At 35.9% G+C, this 16,966-nt stretch overlaps 1 protein-coding gene across 10 annotated transcripts in view; it reads left to right on the plus strand.

The window, feature by feature from the left end:
• Positions 1-16,966, plus strand: part of MAP4K3 (mitogen-activated protein kinase kinase kinase kinase 3) — a 187,146-nt gene that overhangs the window by 110,203 nt on the left and 59,977 nt on the right. For all 10 annotated transcript variants that reach the window (XR_003721773.2, XR_013402837.1, XM_015112178.3 and 7 more), the window contains 5 exons: positions 2,388-2,519; positions 2,699-2,761; positions 2,849-2,930; positions 3,032-3,142; positions 12,048-12,126. Coding sequence is in view for 8 of the 10 variants with exons in the window: in XM_015112178.3 (XP_014967664.1) it covers positions 2,388-2,519; positions 2,699-2,761; positions 2,849-2,930; positions 3,032-3,142; positions 12,048-12,126 (467 nt within the window). In the remaining 2 variants the exon portion in view is untranslated. The remainder of the gene's footprint in view (positions 1-2,387; positions 2,520-2,698; positions 2,762-2,848; positions 2,931-3,031; positions 3,143-12,047; positions 12,127-16,966) is intronic.

Genomic DNA, 16,966 nt, shown 5'->3' on the forward strand with positions numbered 1-16,966 from the left:
TGAGAAACTTGTATGCTGTGGTGGTAAGAAACCACCAGAACACATTGACACTATCCAAAGAATTTTTTATCTTGCCTCTTTTTAGTAAATGCTCTCCTTCCATCCGTAGCATCTGGGAACCCCGATCTGATATCTGTCTCTATATTTGTGCCTTTTCCTTGAGTGGCATACAGATGGCATCATATAAGCTGTAGCCTTCCCAGTTTTCTGCCATTGTCATGTTTTTATGTAACGTACCAGTTTTTTTGGCTCATCTTTAGAAGTTTGCCTTTCTAAAAGCAAAGTCTTTCTAAAGTATTCACTAATTCTTGTTTGTTTGTTTTTGTTTTTGTTTTTTGAGATAGGGTCTCACTCTGTCACCCAGGCTGGAGTGCAGTGGTATGATCTCAGCTCACTGCAACCTCTGCCTCCCAGGCTCAAGCGATCCTCCCACCTCAGCCTCCCAAGTAGCTAGGACCACAGGCATGCACCACCACGCCCAGCTAATTTTTGCATTTTTGGTAGAGACGGGATTTTACCATGTTGCCCAGGCTGGTCTCAAACTGTGAGCTCAAATGATCCACCTGCCTCAGCCTCCCGAAGTGCTAGGATTACAGGCATGAGCCACTGCTCCCAGCTAGCTCACTAACTTTTAAACCTTCATTATAACTATGTGTTTACAATAGCAAGTGTAACTGGAATAAACAGTTTCAGAGATGAACCCAGTTGACTGTGATAAGCACACAACTTAGCTGGCTGGAGTAGACATGTACTAAGTGGAATATTTCCCTTGTATTTTCATAGAGGAAGGGAGAGCATCAACTAATGTGGTGAGCTAGTAAGGCAAGTTAAAAGCTATCACTTGTATGCATTTCCCACTCCACTAGGGCATTTCTACCAGCTACTTCGAATCTAGTCTTCATAAAAGTAATAACTGACAATTTGAAATTCACTTTTCTTACAGTAATTTAAATTTTCATAAGATCTGTTTCAGATTTAGAAGATTTCAAGACCAGGGGTTTGAAAGTTAGAAGGTTTTTTGTTTTTAACTTTACTGACTTACTTGACCTTCCTGAAATCATACCAGGAAGATAAATGTGTATTTGTAAGATTATCTAGACTGCTCTTTAGTATGGAAGAGTTGAGATGTTTATTTCAATTAATTGCTTTTTAAAATATTGTTTAGGATTTGAAATGTTTTATATTTGAAAATTAATAATTTAAATCAGTCAAATTCAAATTTATGGAAGTATAATTAGAATGAGACTGTAGCAAAGTAAAGAGAAACAAAAAAATTACTGAATTTGGGTAACTTTCCTCCGAATAAATACATTTTTTAAAAGTAGACACTCATTTTTATAACTTTTCCATTATTGTAATAGAACTGGAAAAAATGCCAAATAAGTTTTTAGTAAATATGAATTAAATAGTAAATATGAAGATTCTTGGTGCCCAAAGGAATAGTTTTGGTGAAGTAAAAACGGAGATTGCCAGGTTGCAGTTTTTTGATAAAAGGAAGTAGAGCTATAGATTGTTTATTACAAATATTATTTATTGAATTTTGCATGTACAGAGAGATTGGGAGCGTGAATGAGTTTTGGACATGTTACTCTATGAAAACTGTACAATTTTATAAACCTTTTTAGTAGCTAGTGTAAGGAAGTAACAATGGAATCACCAGTAGGGGACTGAAGTGGAGGGTCTTCTTTAAAAACATTTGTAAACAAAGGTTTAATTGACTCACGGTTTTGCATGGCTGGGGAGGCCTCAGAAAACTTGTAATCATGGAATAAGGCAAAGGGGAAGCAGGCACCTTCTTCACAAGGTGACCGGAGAGAGCACGCGGGGAAAACTGTCACTTTTAAAACCATCAGACCTTGTGAGAACCCTCTCACTATCATGAGAAAAGCACAGGGGAAACTGACCCAATGATCCAATCACCTCCTACCAGGTCCCTCCCTCGGCACACATGGGGATTACAGTTTGAGATGAGATTTTGGGTGGGGGCACAGAGCCAAACCATATCATTCTGTCCCTGCCCCCTCCCAAATCTCATGTCCTTTTCACATGTCAAAACCAGTCATGCCTTCCCAACAGTCCCCCAGAGTCTTAACTCATTCCGGCATTAACCCAAAAGTCCAAATCCAAAGTCTCTTCTGAGGCAAGGCAAGTCCCTTCCACCTATGAGCCTGTAAAATCAAAAGCAAGTTACTAATGAAGTGGAAGGTCTTATGAGATGTCAAGATTTTGGAAAAGGTGAACCTTTTAAGTACTACGTATTTCTTTTTCAAAAACCAAGGCCTAAATGGGCCTTAATTTAGATAGTGATAATTCCTTGTGCCTCTGGGTGGGAGTATAAAGGAAAACATGTAACAGAAGGTTTTTATTTTCTGGAATATTTATTTCAGGATGGCTCCAGAAGTTGCAGCTGTTGAGAGGAAGGGGGGTTACAATCAACTCTGTGATCTCTGGGCAGTGGGAATCACTGCCATAGAACTTGCAGAGCTTCAGCCTCCTATGTTTGACTTACACCCAATGAGGTCAGTGCGTCATCATTGAAGAATCCTATGCTTAAAGTTTTTTTCCTCTTAGTATGTGAACAAGTAATTTTCTTAGTCTTGTTTTATCTTATTTGGGGAATAAATAGGTAATAGAATTTGTGTAATAGATTAAAATGTGAAATATTAAAATGCTGTGTAATGATTTGTTGATTTTTCAGGGCATTATTTCTAATGACAAAAAGCAATTTTCAGCCTCCTAAACTAAAGGATAAAATGAAGTGGTAAGTATTTTTATGTTATTTACTTTTATGGTAAGATGAGCAAAAAATGAATTGGAATGTAAAAGTCTAATTTTCTGAATTTCTTAGGTCAAATAGTTTTCATCATTTTGTGAAAATGGCACTTACCAAAAATCCAAAAAAAAGACCTACTGCTGAAAAATTATTACAGGTATTATTTTTGCCCTGAAATATATATATATTTTTCAAAAGATAAAATGTCATTCAATCAGATTTATAGTAAGTGTTTTGCATTGTATTTAATTTTTATAGCATCCTTTTGTAACACAACATTTGACACGGTCTTTGGCAATTGAGCTGTTGGATAAAGTAAATAATCCAGATCATTCCACTTACCATGATTTCGATGATGATGATCCTGAGGTAAGAATTGTTTTTACCAACTGGCATATATAACATGTATGTGTGTATGTATATATGTATGTCTGTCTGTATGTCTCAAAATCTCTTTTTTTTTTAATTTTGGGGACTAGTTTAAAAAAGCTCTTGAGGGAACAATTAATTCTTTGTCTTTGCCTTTCGTGGAAAGTCAAATGCTAGGTTTTTCTTACTCACTACTTATAGATGACTATAGTATGAAAATGGCAAAGGCAAATCATTTAATCCTCTTGTTGAAATCATTGTGGTTATTTCAAAATAGCCATTTTCGATGAAGTTGCCAAATAAATCATTCACTGTAAAAGGGAAAGCAAATGGGAAGTGCCTAAACAAGACATTCGAATATTCAAAATTTCCCCTTAGTTTGCTTCTCAAAAAGAATCCTCAGTTTGGCACGGTGGCTAATGTCTGTAATCCCATCACTTTGGGAGGCTGAAGCAAGAGGGTTACTTGAGGCCAGGAGTTTGAACCCTGTCTGGACAACATAGCAAGACCCCGTTGCTATCTTTAAAAAAAAAAAATTCTTATACAATGCTTCATGAATTATTAGAGGTTAGTAGGAAGTATAGGCTTCACTGCTGGTGACTAAAACTCAGTTATTCACCATGGAAATGTTTTAAAATGAGCCTGTATAGTTGTTAATAAAATAATTCTAATATGACAGAAGCATTGATATTAATGGAAGCTTCACTTCTGTTTGCATGTGTAACATTCCTAGCACTGCTAATAGTTGTGGCAATCAAGATAAATTCAGTATATGTGACATGGCAGAATTCTGTTATTGGGTCTGTAACAGAAGGTGGATCGCCTTTAACTCTACTGGCTTTATGGGAAGCCCTTAAAAATGTTATAAATTTCGTTGATGACTGAAGGTGAAGTGTTTAGAAAGATGGTCACAGATTGTCTCATGTCAGAGAGAGCCTTTCTATCAATTCTGCATTGTCCCAGATTGCCGTCTTCTGATAGATAAGCTATTTGTCCTTTTGTTTAAAGGTCTGGAAAGGAGTTTGGAGCATAAAAATGTAAGAAATGTAAAGTGTAATTAACCTTATAATTATACTATAAAGAAGTTTTTTTTGTTTTGTTTTTGTTTTTGTTTTTTTTGAGACGAGTCTTACTCTATTGCCCAGGCTGGAGTGCAATGGCACACTCTCAGCTCACTGCAGCCTCCACCTCCTGGGTTCAAACGATTCTCCTGCCTCAGCCTCTGAGTAGCTGGGATTACAGGAGTATACCACCACGCCCAGCTAATTTTTGTATTTTTAGTAGAGATGGAGTTTCACCATGTTGGCCAGGCTAGTCTCGAACTCCTAACTTTGTGATCTGCCCACCTCGGCCTCCCAAATGCTGGGGTTACAGGCATGAGCCACTGCACCTGGCCTAAAGAAGTTTTTTGGTGTTGATTTGCTTAATTTTATTTTTAAGAAAGTCAAGTTTTATAAACTCTTCTAGTCTTATTTAGTATAAAGGCAGTCCTTGATGTGCATGGTAGTATGGTACTGTAAAAATGGCTGCATAAGCTAAAATTCTGCAAAGTAATCTTAATAATCAGTGGGAAAAATTTTAATTGTTTCATGACCTTTAAAATTTTTTGTTAAAGCATAAACTCTGTTACTGTCAGTTATAATTATAGAAATGTGAAAAAATGGTAAAACTATTATTTACAGTGTGCTATAAATACTAGAATCATTGAGAATTAACATGTTTCATTTCTTTGTTAATTTTTTTTTTTAACTTATCTAGCAATCTGCTTATTGAGTAGTTTGCTTCTTATCATTTGTCCGTGACACAGAACAAGGATCTTTTCTATGCCTTGGCAAACTGTCATATTCCTTTCTAATTTTCTTTCTAATCATGATGTGCATCTGTTATTTACATAGTAATTTGTGAACTGAAAGGCCACCCATAAAGTTTATACTTTATGCAATTACAATTAATATACAGTGGTAACTGTTATTTGAACCATGTTGTAGGGAACTAGTGTTATTTAACTAAATTATGATAACTGAAATTGGTGCATAACAGAACTGTAAAACAAGGACTGCCTATATCCTTTTCAGTGCACTAAATGCTACAGGATTGTGTCTTACCTCACCCTATGTACTTGTCATGTCTTTTTAAAAATGTATTCAAAGAACAGAAATAATAAACCAAATAGAGAAGCAATCTGTGGAATGAAGATTCTTCTAAAACTTCCTCAAATAGCGGGGAAAGAAATTCATCTTTCTGATCCAGACATTGTTTTGGTATTATAATTATAAATTGTTATAAATCTCTATGGTAAGTAGGTAAAATAAAGGAATTTAATTATTCCAGGGATAGGATGTAAGAAATTCATAACATTTTTATTTGCAAATAATTTGTCATTATAATTGCTAAGTGCAGTGTTGTCACTCAAAATATGAATGTATCTAAGTATTTTAGCACTTAAACTGTGAAACTAAAACTATTGTATGCATACTCTTAATAATAAGGGTGGGCTCAGTGGCTTATACCTGTAATCCCAGCACTCTGGGAGACCAAGGCAGGCGGATCACCTGAGGTCAGGAGTTTGGGACCAGCTTAGCTAACATGGTGAAACCCGTCTCTACTAAAAATACAAAAATTAGCCAGGCATGATGGCTCACGCCTGTAATCCCAGCTACTCGGGAGGCTGTGGCAGGCGAATTGCTTGAACCTAGAAGGCGGAGGTTATAGTGAGCCAAGATCATGCCGCTGCTTATGTATACACACGCACACACCACATCTAAGTCTTAGTTTAAGTTTTTTGTAGGTTGTTCTCTGTGGAAGAAAGTTTGACTTTTTAATGTTGAGTTCCTGTGTAGTTTCTATTTTAGAAGTAATTACACAGTGGTGTAATTCTAATTCTGATTTTTATTCAGTTTTCGTCTCCTATATGTAAGCCCACTTACTATGTACAGTATTATAAGATTTAACACTTTTATTAATCTCTTATGCTAATAAATTAATGATTTATGCTGTTTAAACTGGGAAGGTAAAACTGTTCTCAGAAATAATCATGGGTTTCATCCTTGTTCATTAATAACAGTCTGTGTGAGCAACCTGCATGTTACCTGTTTTTGTTTGGTTTTGCTACTATATATTAGATCAAAAGTCTAGGGTTTTTCCTAGCTCTATGGCTAGCTAGCTGAATGCCCTGCCACTTAATTTTAAGTCTCAGTATCCTCATCTATGGAATGAAGAATAATGCTTGTTTCACAAGCTTAAGGATATAATGCTAAGGTGCATCAAAACACTTTGTAAACTAAAAAGCAGGTTGCACATGTAAAATTTAAATACCTAATTTTTGAAATTACTTTTGCTACTGTTTCACCATCACAAGTGTTTAATATTTCAGTCTTTTAAATTTGTGTATTTTTTTCCCTGAGGTGTACCTACACTGTGAATAGTTTGAGTCTTGTTCTTGATTTGCCGAATTGAATCTAAGACTTAGAGCTTAATGTTTATGAATTCTGTTTCCACAAAGATAGATCTAAGAGTGTATCTCCTTCAAAGGTAATACAATAGCTTCAAAGGTAGCATTTCACCCACAGAGGAAGCTATTGGGTATTGCAATAATTACATGAAATAGATGCTGGTTGAGAGACCTTAGTGTGAGTATGGAGCTGCAAAAGTTTTTTGAATAAGACCTCTTTTACTTCCAAAGGTTATCGTAATGTCCATGAATTAACATTAAGTAGAACTCATCTCCATCTACCCACCTTCAGAATATTCCTGTGTGAAGTTGGCAGTGCACATAGAATGGTTTTAATAAAGGAAAAAGAGAGAAAATAGAGGACTACTCCTCCCAGAAAAAATCATTAACCCATTTATGCCTGGTGTTCTGTTATTAGAACTAGGCTTGTGGGAGTTATTTATATCCTTCTGCTCAAGGCCATTGTCAAGGTTTGATTTTTCACACACACAAAAATTTGCAACCTCAGGCATAAATCGGTTAATGCCTTTAGCATTACTTCACTGCATTTATGTCTTATCCTTTTGATATAAGAAGTTGACACAGATTTTTTAAATTGCAGTCTTCTTCTCTGCAATAGGGAAGGCTACTTGCAACTTGTAAACAGCTACAGAATTATTGAAATACTTAATTTTTGACTATTTATTTATATTCAACTTGATGAACATTCACTGGGGACCTGCTGTAGATAAAACATTGTTTCCTAATCTTGAGAAGTTCACCATTTCAGGAGAAGGAAAAACAGCCAGCTTTTGTTAGGGAAGTCAGAGCAGATATCACAAAGGAAGTGACATTGCTAGAAAGGAGTTTGCCAATAGGAAGATGCCAGAAAGACCAAAGTTTAAAAAATAAAAATAATGGTCAAAGAATTGGGGACTTTTAAAAACTCATCAAGACATTTAAAAAATGATAGCCATTCCCCATATCTAAGTGTTTGAATACACTAGCTTTCATAAATTTTAGAAATGGTAAAATATGGTCTTTAGCCTTAAGTAAGATTCATATAAAAATGAATGCAATCAAGAGAAGGTTGCATATGGATTAAGAGCACATCAGGTATGTGAGTGTTATTTCCTTTGTTCAGGTTCTTATCTACTAAACAGTAGATTAGTGGATTCTTCTTACATTAGATAATAGCTTACCATATGACTTTTTATAGTAGAAATATTTAGACTCTTGATTTTGAATTTTAAGAGATGTTTGACAAGATAAATATTACTTGAATTTGTACTATCATTAACAGTTACCTTTCTTTAAAAACATTGAAAATACAGTTGTCCCTTGATGTACACAAGGGATTGGTTCCAGTACCCTCAAGTATACCAAAATCCGTGCATACCCAAATCCTACAGTCAGCCCTGCAAAACCCACATGTACGAAATGTTGGTCCACCGTATACATGGGTTTTGTATCCCCAAGTAATCTGCATAGAAGTGGACTTCTGAAGTTCAAACTTTTGTTGTTCAAGGATAAACTGTACATGGAGTGAAGAAACAATAAGGTTTTACTTTCCATGTTTCTTAAAATTCCTAGCAATTTTAGGGGAGAAAACTGGGGTAAGGAGGTTCTTTGTAGTTGTGGTTTGAAAAAAAAAAGTATGTAATTGAGTGTATATACTTGAAAAAGATGAGAAGACCTAAAAGTAAATTTGACAGCATTAAACAAGTATTGGTATTTGCTTGTAGGAATTCTCGATCTGAGCACTGTTGACATTTTGAGCCAGACAATCCTTTGTTTTGGGAGGGCTGCCCTGTGCATTCTAGAATGTTTAGCGGGATTTCTGGACTCTTCCCATTAGTTGACAGTTAACACCCTTTAATCCCAAGTTGTGACGACAAAAAAATGAACCCAGATATTGCCAAATGTCTCCTCAGGGACAAAATTACCCCTGGTCAAAAACCACTGGCTTGTGTTACCTAGGATTTATCATATTGTCTATGTCTTCCCTTCCTGTACAAACTTGACATTCTCATCTAGCTCCCGTTGCAAAGGGCCTGTTATTTGTATTTATGTTATTTGATGATACAATAATCGTAGAACTTTAAGATGATAAAAGTTGAATAAGCATGAAATGGTTTATAAGGGCAGAGTTTTGTTTAAGAAGTAATAAAAATAATTTTAATCACATGGCATGTAAAGCATTGTTTAAAAAAATAGACACCGTGCATCATTGTGAATGGCTTGTTTCTTTAAATGCCATTTATTATAAAGATTATTTTCATCATTGCTTCTCTAAATACCATGTATTAGTTACTAGAAGCCCGTTATCGCAGGTGTCTGTGATTAGTAGGTGTTACATTTATAGAGAAAAATGAGAGTATTTATGTTTAGAAATTAAAGACTAAATTTTAATTTTTAAAAATCTTATCATTTTTATTAGTGATCTTGAAAAAATAATTCATTGAGTTTCTTTTTCTATTAACTTTTAGTTTCATGGTACATGTGCAGGTTGGTTCTGTAGATAAATGGTGTGTCACAGGGGACTGATGTACATATTCTTTTGTCACCCAGGTAATAAGCCTAGTACCCAATAGGTAGTTTTTTATCCTCACCCTTCTCCCAACCTCAAGTAGGCCCGTGTCTGTTGTTCCCTTCTTTGTATCCATGTGTACTCAATGTTTAGCTCCCACTTGTCAATGAGAACATGTGGAATTTGGTTTTCTGTTCCTGTGTTAGTTCACTTAGTATAATGGCCTCCAGCTCCATCCTTGTTGCTGCAGAGGACACTGTCTCGTTCATTTTTATGGCTGCATATCTGTACCACATTTTCTTTATTCAGTCTACTGTTGTTGGGCATTTAGTTTGATTCTATATCTTTGCTCTTGTGTTTTGCTGTTGTGAGTAGTACTGTGATGAACATAACGTGCATGTTTTTATGGTAGAATGATTTATATCCCTTTGAATGTGTACTCAGTAATGGCATTGCTTGGTTGAATGGTTGTTCTAAGTTCTTTGAGAAATCCCCAAACTGCTTTCCACAGTAACTGAACTGCATTCCCACCAGCAGTGTATAACCGTTTCCTTTTCCCTGCTGCCTGGCCATAATCTGTTATTTTTTGACTTTAATAATAATCATTCTGGCTGGTATGAGATGGTGTCTCATTGTGGTTTTGATGTGCATGTCTCCAGTGATTAGTGGTGTTCAATCATTTTTTCATATTCTTGATGGCTGCGTATATGTCTTCTTTTGAAAAGTGTCTGTCGTGTCCTTTGCCCACTTTTTAATGGAGTTATTTGTTTTTTGCTTGTTAATTTAAGATTTTTACAGATTCAGGATATTAGATCTCGGTCAAATGCATAGTTTGCAAAAATTTTCTCCTATTCTGTGGGTTGTCTGTTTACGCTGTTGATAATTTCTTTTACTGTGCTGAAGCTGTTTAGTTTAATTAGATCCCATTTGTCAATTTTTGGTTTTATGGCAATTGCTTTTGGTGTCTTCATCATGAAATCTTTGCTCATATTTGTGTCTGGAATGGTATTTCCTAGGTTTTCTTCAAGATCCTTTATAGTTTTAGATTTTACATTTAAGTCTTAGTCCATCTTGAGTTGATTTTTGTATATTGTATAAGGAAGGGGTGGGGTCCAGTTTCAGTCTTCTGTATGTGGCTAACCAGTTATCCTAGCACCATTTATTGAACAGGGCATTCTTTCCCCATTGCTTCTTTTTTGTCAGGTTTGTCAAAGATCAGATGGTTGTAGATGTATGGCTTTATTTCTAGGCTCTCTGTTCTGTTCCATTGGTCTATGTGTCTATTTTTATACCAGTACCATTCTCTCTTGGTTCTGTAGCCTTGTGGTATAGTTTGAAATCAGGTAATGTGATGCCTCTAGCATTGTTCTTTTTTTTAGGATTGTTTTGGCTATTTGGGCTCTGTTTTAGTTCCATGTGAATTTTAGAATAGAAGTTTCTATAAATTTTAATTTTTGAGAACGTATCTACATGGCCTTTGTCTATTTAAATGATGCTAAAGAATATCCTTTTAGAAGGCCAACTTTTTAAGTTCAGATGAGCTATTTTAGAATCAGTTCTGCTTATTTGAAATTCTAGTAAATGTAATACCATTTTAGAGATGTTAAAGTGTACTCTTTCAGTGTTAGAAACAAAACAAATTATTTAGCATTTCAGAAGATGGTGCCTAACAATTGCCAACTTTAATTTCAGTGTGGGCATCTTTCATTCCCTGGCCTCATTTAACACAATCTTGTGGCATTCTCTTTCTTTTTCTTTACATGAATTTCATTTTCAAAAGAAATATTTGAAAAAATACTATTTTCATATCCAACCATCTGAATTGGTACATCTGAAGGGAAAATAATCAGTCAAGTCTCCAGTTCACCTCTGTTCTAAAGGGTGAAATATGACCTCTGTGTACCTGGATAGCCTTTCTTATAATCATTTGACTTCTTGAGTTAGTTATCAGTTTTGTTCCTGACATGCTAGAGATTCAGTTTTCAAAGGGTTTCTCTAAGTCATATTTTTTCAGCTTTTTCTTTTTCTAATGTTAGAGCCCTTGAAAAATCTCATATTGGACATTCAGAGTGTAAGTTTTCCAGTATTCCTTTGCAATCACATTCAATTAGTTAGGGTCTGTAAATAATTTCAAGGTGTGACTCTTCTTTGCAAATTAAAGGCAAATAGTTGAATATTGGCATGTTTCCTACTCGTGGAAATTGTAATGGTACATCTGTAACCAAAAGAAACTGTGATGGAGTAGAAAGCATTTTTTTAATGAAAAAAATAAATAAATAAAGCTTCTGTAAAACATAAAATACTGTATGTTCACCTAAATATAAGTTACATAATTTTTGCAGTCTTAGTTAAATTGGTTATAATTCAAATAGTGCCAAAAGTGAAACACAAACTAATATCCTACATCATGTATAAATGTCTGTGTGTAGTTTTTTAATATTATTTCAAAAAAATCCATAAATTGAAAAATAAACCTTAAAAGCCTTCTAAGCTCAACCATCATTAAATGATAGATGCCAATGGTAATGTTTATACTGTTGTATTTCCTTTCCCTTCAGAATTTCTTGATGTCAGAATAGATCCAGAATACTCAAGTGTACTTGATTCATCCTTGTAGAATGGATCTAGACAAGTCTGGTGTTGCACATACAAATAAGCAGAATATGTTACTAATTATGTTTAATTTCATATGTAGTTAGCCAAAGAAGTGCCCTTTCTAGTAAAATAATAATTTATGTTGTGGATAATAAAAATATTTTTTCACCTTCATAGTTTGAGCTGCTATTGTGGTTTGCTCTTTAAAAAAAAAAAATTGCAAAGTGCTGTTTTGCTTTCGTTTTTACTTAAAATGAAGTTTGTTTTTTTTTCCTGTTTGGGTAATTTTGTGGACCAAACTATAACTTGATTATCAAATGCTGCATATCATTGATTTTGTTCTTTTCTAGCCTCTTGTTGCTGTACCACATAGAATTCACTCAACAAGTAGAAATGTGAGAGAAGAAAAAACACGCTCAGAGATAAACTGTAAGTGTATACTATACACAGTTTATGATTTAATGATAGAAATAAGTTATAATTTAGTTACAGTTATTTTTGTTTTATTTCCTTCTGAATAGTTTTTCTTGCTAAACACTGTTAAAGGTAAAGTTTAATTAGGGCAGTAAGAATTTCATTTTCCTTATTCTTGTGGAATTTTTGGCGGCAGGATGGGATGTGTTTTTGTTGTTACTGTTGGGGAAGAGAAGTTAATTCCTGAAATATGCAGGATAGAAGTAATAAGGGAGTGCCGTAAACTCCTATGTGCAGGTAACTCACCTAGAGAGCTTGTTAAATGCAGTTTCAGATTCAGTAGACCTGGGATGGGATCTGAGGTTCTACTAACAAGCTCCCATGTCATTCATGCAGTCATGATCCAAGGGTAACAGAGAAATAGAGGTCCGCAAACTGCCCTAGCATCTGAGCAACCTGGAAACTTTTAAAAAGGGATTCTCAGGCAACACTTCTCCATAGAGTCCAATTCAGTAGGTCTTGGATTGGCCCAGAAACCTTTTAAAATAGGCCTCCAGTTATTTCTTATGGGCCCACTAAGACAAGCCATTCATTCACATGGGATCCAATACTGTCAGCTCATCAGTGATAAACTGCCAACAGGAATCCCTCGAACAATAGTGCCTTAACTTTTTTATTCCTTAGAAGCATTTATTCTCTGAGTTATGTGCTAGTGATACCTGGAAAGTGTGGTGGGTTATATAAAAAGCTTTTTATATACGTATATATAAAACAAGCTTTTTAATATACAAAAAGTAATTATGAAATATCTTTATCATTTCTTTAATATACAAAAAGTAATTAGAGGCTAGGTACAGTGGCTTATGCTTGTAATCCCGGCACTTTGGGAGGCCGAGGCGGGCAGAGCACTTGAGGCCAGGAGTTCAAGACAAGCATGGCCAACTTGGCGAAACCCCGTCTCTATGTAAGCTACCAAAATTAGCCAGGCATGGTGATGTGCACCTGTAATCCCAGCTACTTGGGTGGCTGAGGTATATATGAGAATCACTTGAGCCTGGGAGACCGAGTTTGCAGTGAGCCGAGATCCTGCCACTGCACTCCAGCCTGGGCAAAAAGCAAGATTCTGTCTGGAAAAAAAAAAAAAGAAAAGTAATTAGAGATTTCTTGCAGTTGATTTAGAAAACTTCATGTATTCAGTACTGTTGAAAATGTAATTTAAAGTGCTCTCTATCTTGTTATCTGATTTTATTAAAAAATTACATTGTCCCTTTATAGCATAGTATTTCTGAATCACTCTGTGGTAACATCAGTGATTCTCAACTTCTAAGTGAATATGCATGTGTATGCTATTTCAAACTAGATGTCTAGGCTGGGCACAGTGACTCACACCTATAATCCCAGTACTTTTGGGAGGCCAAGACAGGTGGATCACTTGAGGTCAGGAGTTGAAGACCAACCTGACCAACATGGTGAAATCCTGTGTCTACTAAAAATACAAAAATTAGCCGGGCCTGTTGGTATTTGCCTGTAGTCCCAGCTACTCGGGAGGCTGAGGCAGGAGACTCGCTTAAACCTGGGAAGCAGAGGGTTGCAGTGAGCCGAGATCCTGCCACTGCACTCCAGCCTTGGCGACAGTGTCTCAATTTAAAAAAAAAAGAAAGGAAAAAAATGAACATCATATGAGAACTCATGGACACAAAGGGGAACAACAGACACTGGGGCCTACTTGAGGGTGAAGGGTTAGGAGGAGGGAGAAGATCAGAAAAAGTAACTATTGGGTACTAGGCTTAGTGCCTGGGTGACGAAATAATCTGTACAATAAACCCTCATGATACAAGCTTTTTACCTATACAACAAACCTGCACGTGTACCCCTGAACCTAAAATAAAAGTTTAAAAAATAAAAATAAAAAAGAACATCATAAACAGTGCTGCAGACTGGGATGATTGACCAACAGTTATTTGAAGAGTAACTGGAAGATTCTGTGGCAGAGGTTTGTCATAACTTTAGGGAATTTGAAGAGAGCAGAAGAGTGATACCAGTGTAAGGTTTGAATGTCCATAGGGACTTTGCTCCCTCTCTGGAAATGCATTCTCCACACAGAGTTCAAGTACAGTGGGGGTTATACAGTCTGGTGGGAGAAATGGGCATGTTCACAGGTGACAGTAACACAAGGCAGATAGATGCACAAGACTGTCCTCATGTAATTTTATGACAGACTTAATTTTGGAATTTGAAGACAAGTATAGGTGAAAGCTGTTCAATAGGCCTTTATCAAGATGAGGTATATGTTAGTTTTGATACCTTACTAAAAGTTACTTTGTAATCTTTGATGTGTGATCAATTGTGAACAGTTATGATGGACTCATTCTTAACCTACTTACCAGATCTAAGGGCCAAAATTTAATATCTGAGCCATTAACAGCTTAAAAGCATATACACACCCACACATAATTGGAGATATTACAGGGCTGTTTCTCAACCATTTTTTTCCTTATGCCTCCTGTTGCTAAATATTCAAATCCCATGGTCTTCTTTCATTGATATTAACATTCACAATAAATTTACATACAAAGTTGAAATAAAACCATTAGAAAAGTGATTATGCTTTGAAATCTTACTCTTTTCCTCACCTTGGTTGCGAAGTTTTGGTTTTGGCTAAAGCTCTTACTAGTTGAAATGTAACATATTGTGGCTATTTGTTTTCTTTTTATTGTTCTGTATTTTTTCCTCTTCTTTTATCTCAGGAGACTTGAGGGTTTTACCCAGGTTATAAGATCAGATAATGATAATGAGCTATAGAAATAAAAGGTAAAGGTACTGAAACATTCAATACATTAGAACAGCAAAGGAAAAGAAAAGACGAATGTAGTACAGTTAATCTATGTCTACTCTGGCTAGTTTATACTTTAGCTACAGTGGTTGTTTTTGGTTGTGTAGCAAACCCAAAATTTAGTAGTTTAAAACAATAAACATTTTTTAAACCAACTCCGATATATTTTAAATCCTATAAGACAATATTATTGTCATTAACCATGGTCAATATTCATTTGTATTTATCTGTATATTTACCAATTTTTTGCTCTTCATTCAATACTGTATTTCTGTACTACCACTTATGGATCTCTGTTGATTAAATAATTCCTTTTAGTATTTCTTTTAGTATAAGTCTGAAGGTGTTGAATTTTCTCACTTTCTGTATATCTGCTCATATTAAACAATAAACATTTATTGTCTCTAACAGATTTTGAGAGTCAGGAACCCAGAACAGGTTAGCTGAGTAATTCTGGCTCAAGGTCTCATAAAGTTGCACACAGGTATCAGCTAGGGCTGGAGTCATCTGAAGGCTTTACTGGACTGGAAGATTTACTTCCAAGCTCATTCATGTAACTATTAGCCAGAGGCTTCACTTCCTTGCCAAGAGGCCTCTCTTTAGGGCTGCTCACAAGGTAACTTCCTCCAGAGCAAGTGATCCAACAGAGAGAGCCCAAGACAGAAGCTTTATCTTGGACCTCATATACGGTTACTTCTGCTCTGGTCTTTTGGTCACAGCCAACCCTGATCCAATGTGGAAGCATTGTGAATACCAAGAGGGAGGAGTCACTGGGGACCATGTTACAGGCTGGCTTCCACAAGTACCCTGTATCAGCTGCTGTCTACCCACCTAAATACTGAGTTAAGATTGTCTCAGCCAGGCATGGTGGCTCACACCTGTAATCCCAGCACTTTCGGAGGCCAAGGTGGGCAGATCACCTGAGGTCAGGAGTTCCAGACCAGCCTGGCCAACATGGTGAAACCCTGTCTCTACTAAAAATACAAAAAATTAGCCTGGTGTAGTGGCTCACACCTGTAGTCCCAGCTACTCAGGAGGTTGAGACACAAGAACCGCTTGAACCCAGGAGGTGGAGGTTGCAGTGAGCCGAGATTGTGCCATTGCACTCCAGCCTGGGCGACAAAAAGAGACTCTGTCTCAAAGAACAAAACAAAACAAAAAAAGATTGTCTCTGTTTTATGCCTGGTCACAACAAAGTAGCAAGTTAGATCCTGATTGTACACACATATAATTTTGTTAATCATCTTCTTTTTATACTGTGGAAAAGGCCTAGAATTAACAAATTAAGCTTTAGCAGTTAATAAAGCAGACTTTATTGGGCTTTTTCCAGCTAATGTACAAATGGCCATCAGGTGCATGAAAATATGTTCAGCATCACTAATTGTAAAGAAAATACAAATCAAAAAAGAAAAACCCCAATGAGATATCATTTCACTGTAGTTTAAATGGCTGTTGTTAAAAAGCCGAAAACAACACATGCTGGTGAAAATGCAGAGAAAAGGGAACTCTTATATACTTCTGATGGATATGTGAATTAGTACAGCCACTATGGTAGACAGTATGGAGGTTCCTCAAAAACTAAAAATAGAACTACCATATGATTCAGAACCACTGGATTATGCATCCAAAAAAAAGGATATCGGTATATCTAAGAGATATCTACACTCCCAAGTTGATTGCAGCATTGTCACAATACCTAGGATAAAGAAACAACCTATATGTCCATCAACGGATGAATATATTTATATTCATACATTCAGGAAATGTATATATACACAAAAGAATATTATTCAGTCATAAGAATGAAATCCTGTCATTTGCAACAACATGGATGGAACTGGAGGACATTAATGTTAAGTGACTAGGCATAGAAAGACAAATGTCTCACGTTCTCATTCATATGTGGTAGCTAAAAAAGTTGATCTCATGGAGGTAGAGTGATGGTTACCAGAGGCAGGAATGGGTAAGAGATAGGTGGATGAAAAGAGGTTGTTTCATAGGTACAAAAATAACGTTAAATGG

Source organism: Macaca mulatta, chromosome 13 (genome assembly GCF_049350105.2).
Source record: "Macaca mulatta isolate MMU2019108-1 chromosome 13, T2T-MMU8v2.0, whole genome shotgun sequence".
Classification (NCBI taxonomy): Eukaryota; Metazoa; Chordata; class Mammalia; order Primates; family Cercopithecidae; genus Macaca; species Macaca mulatta.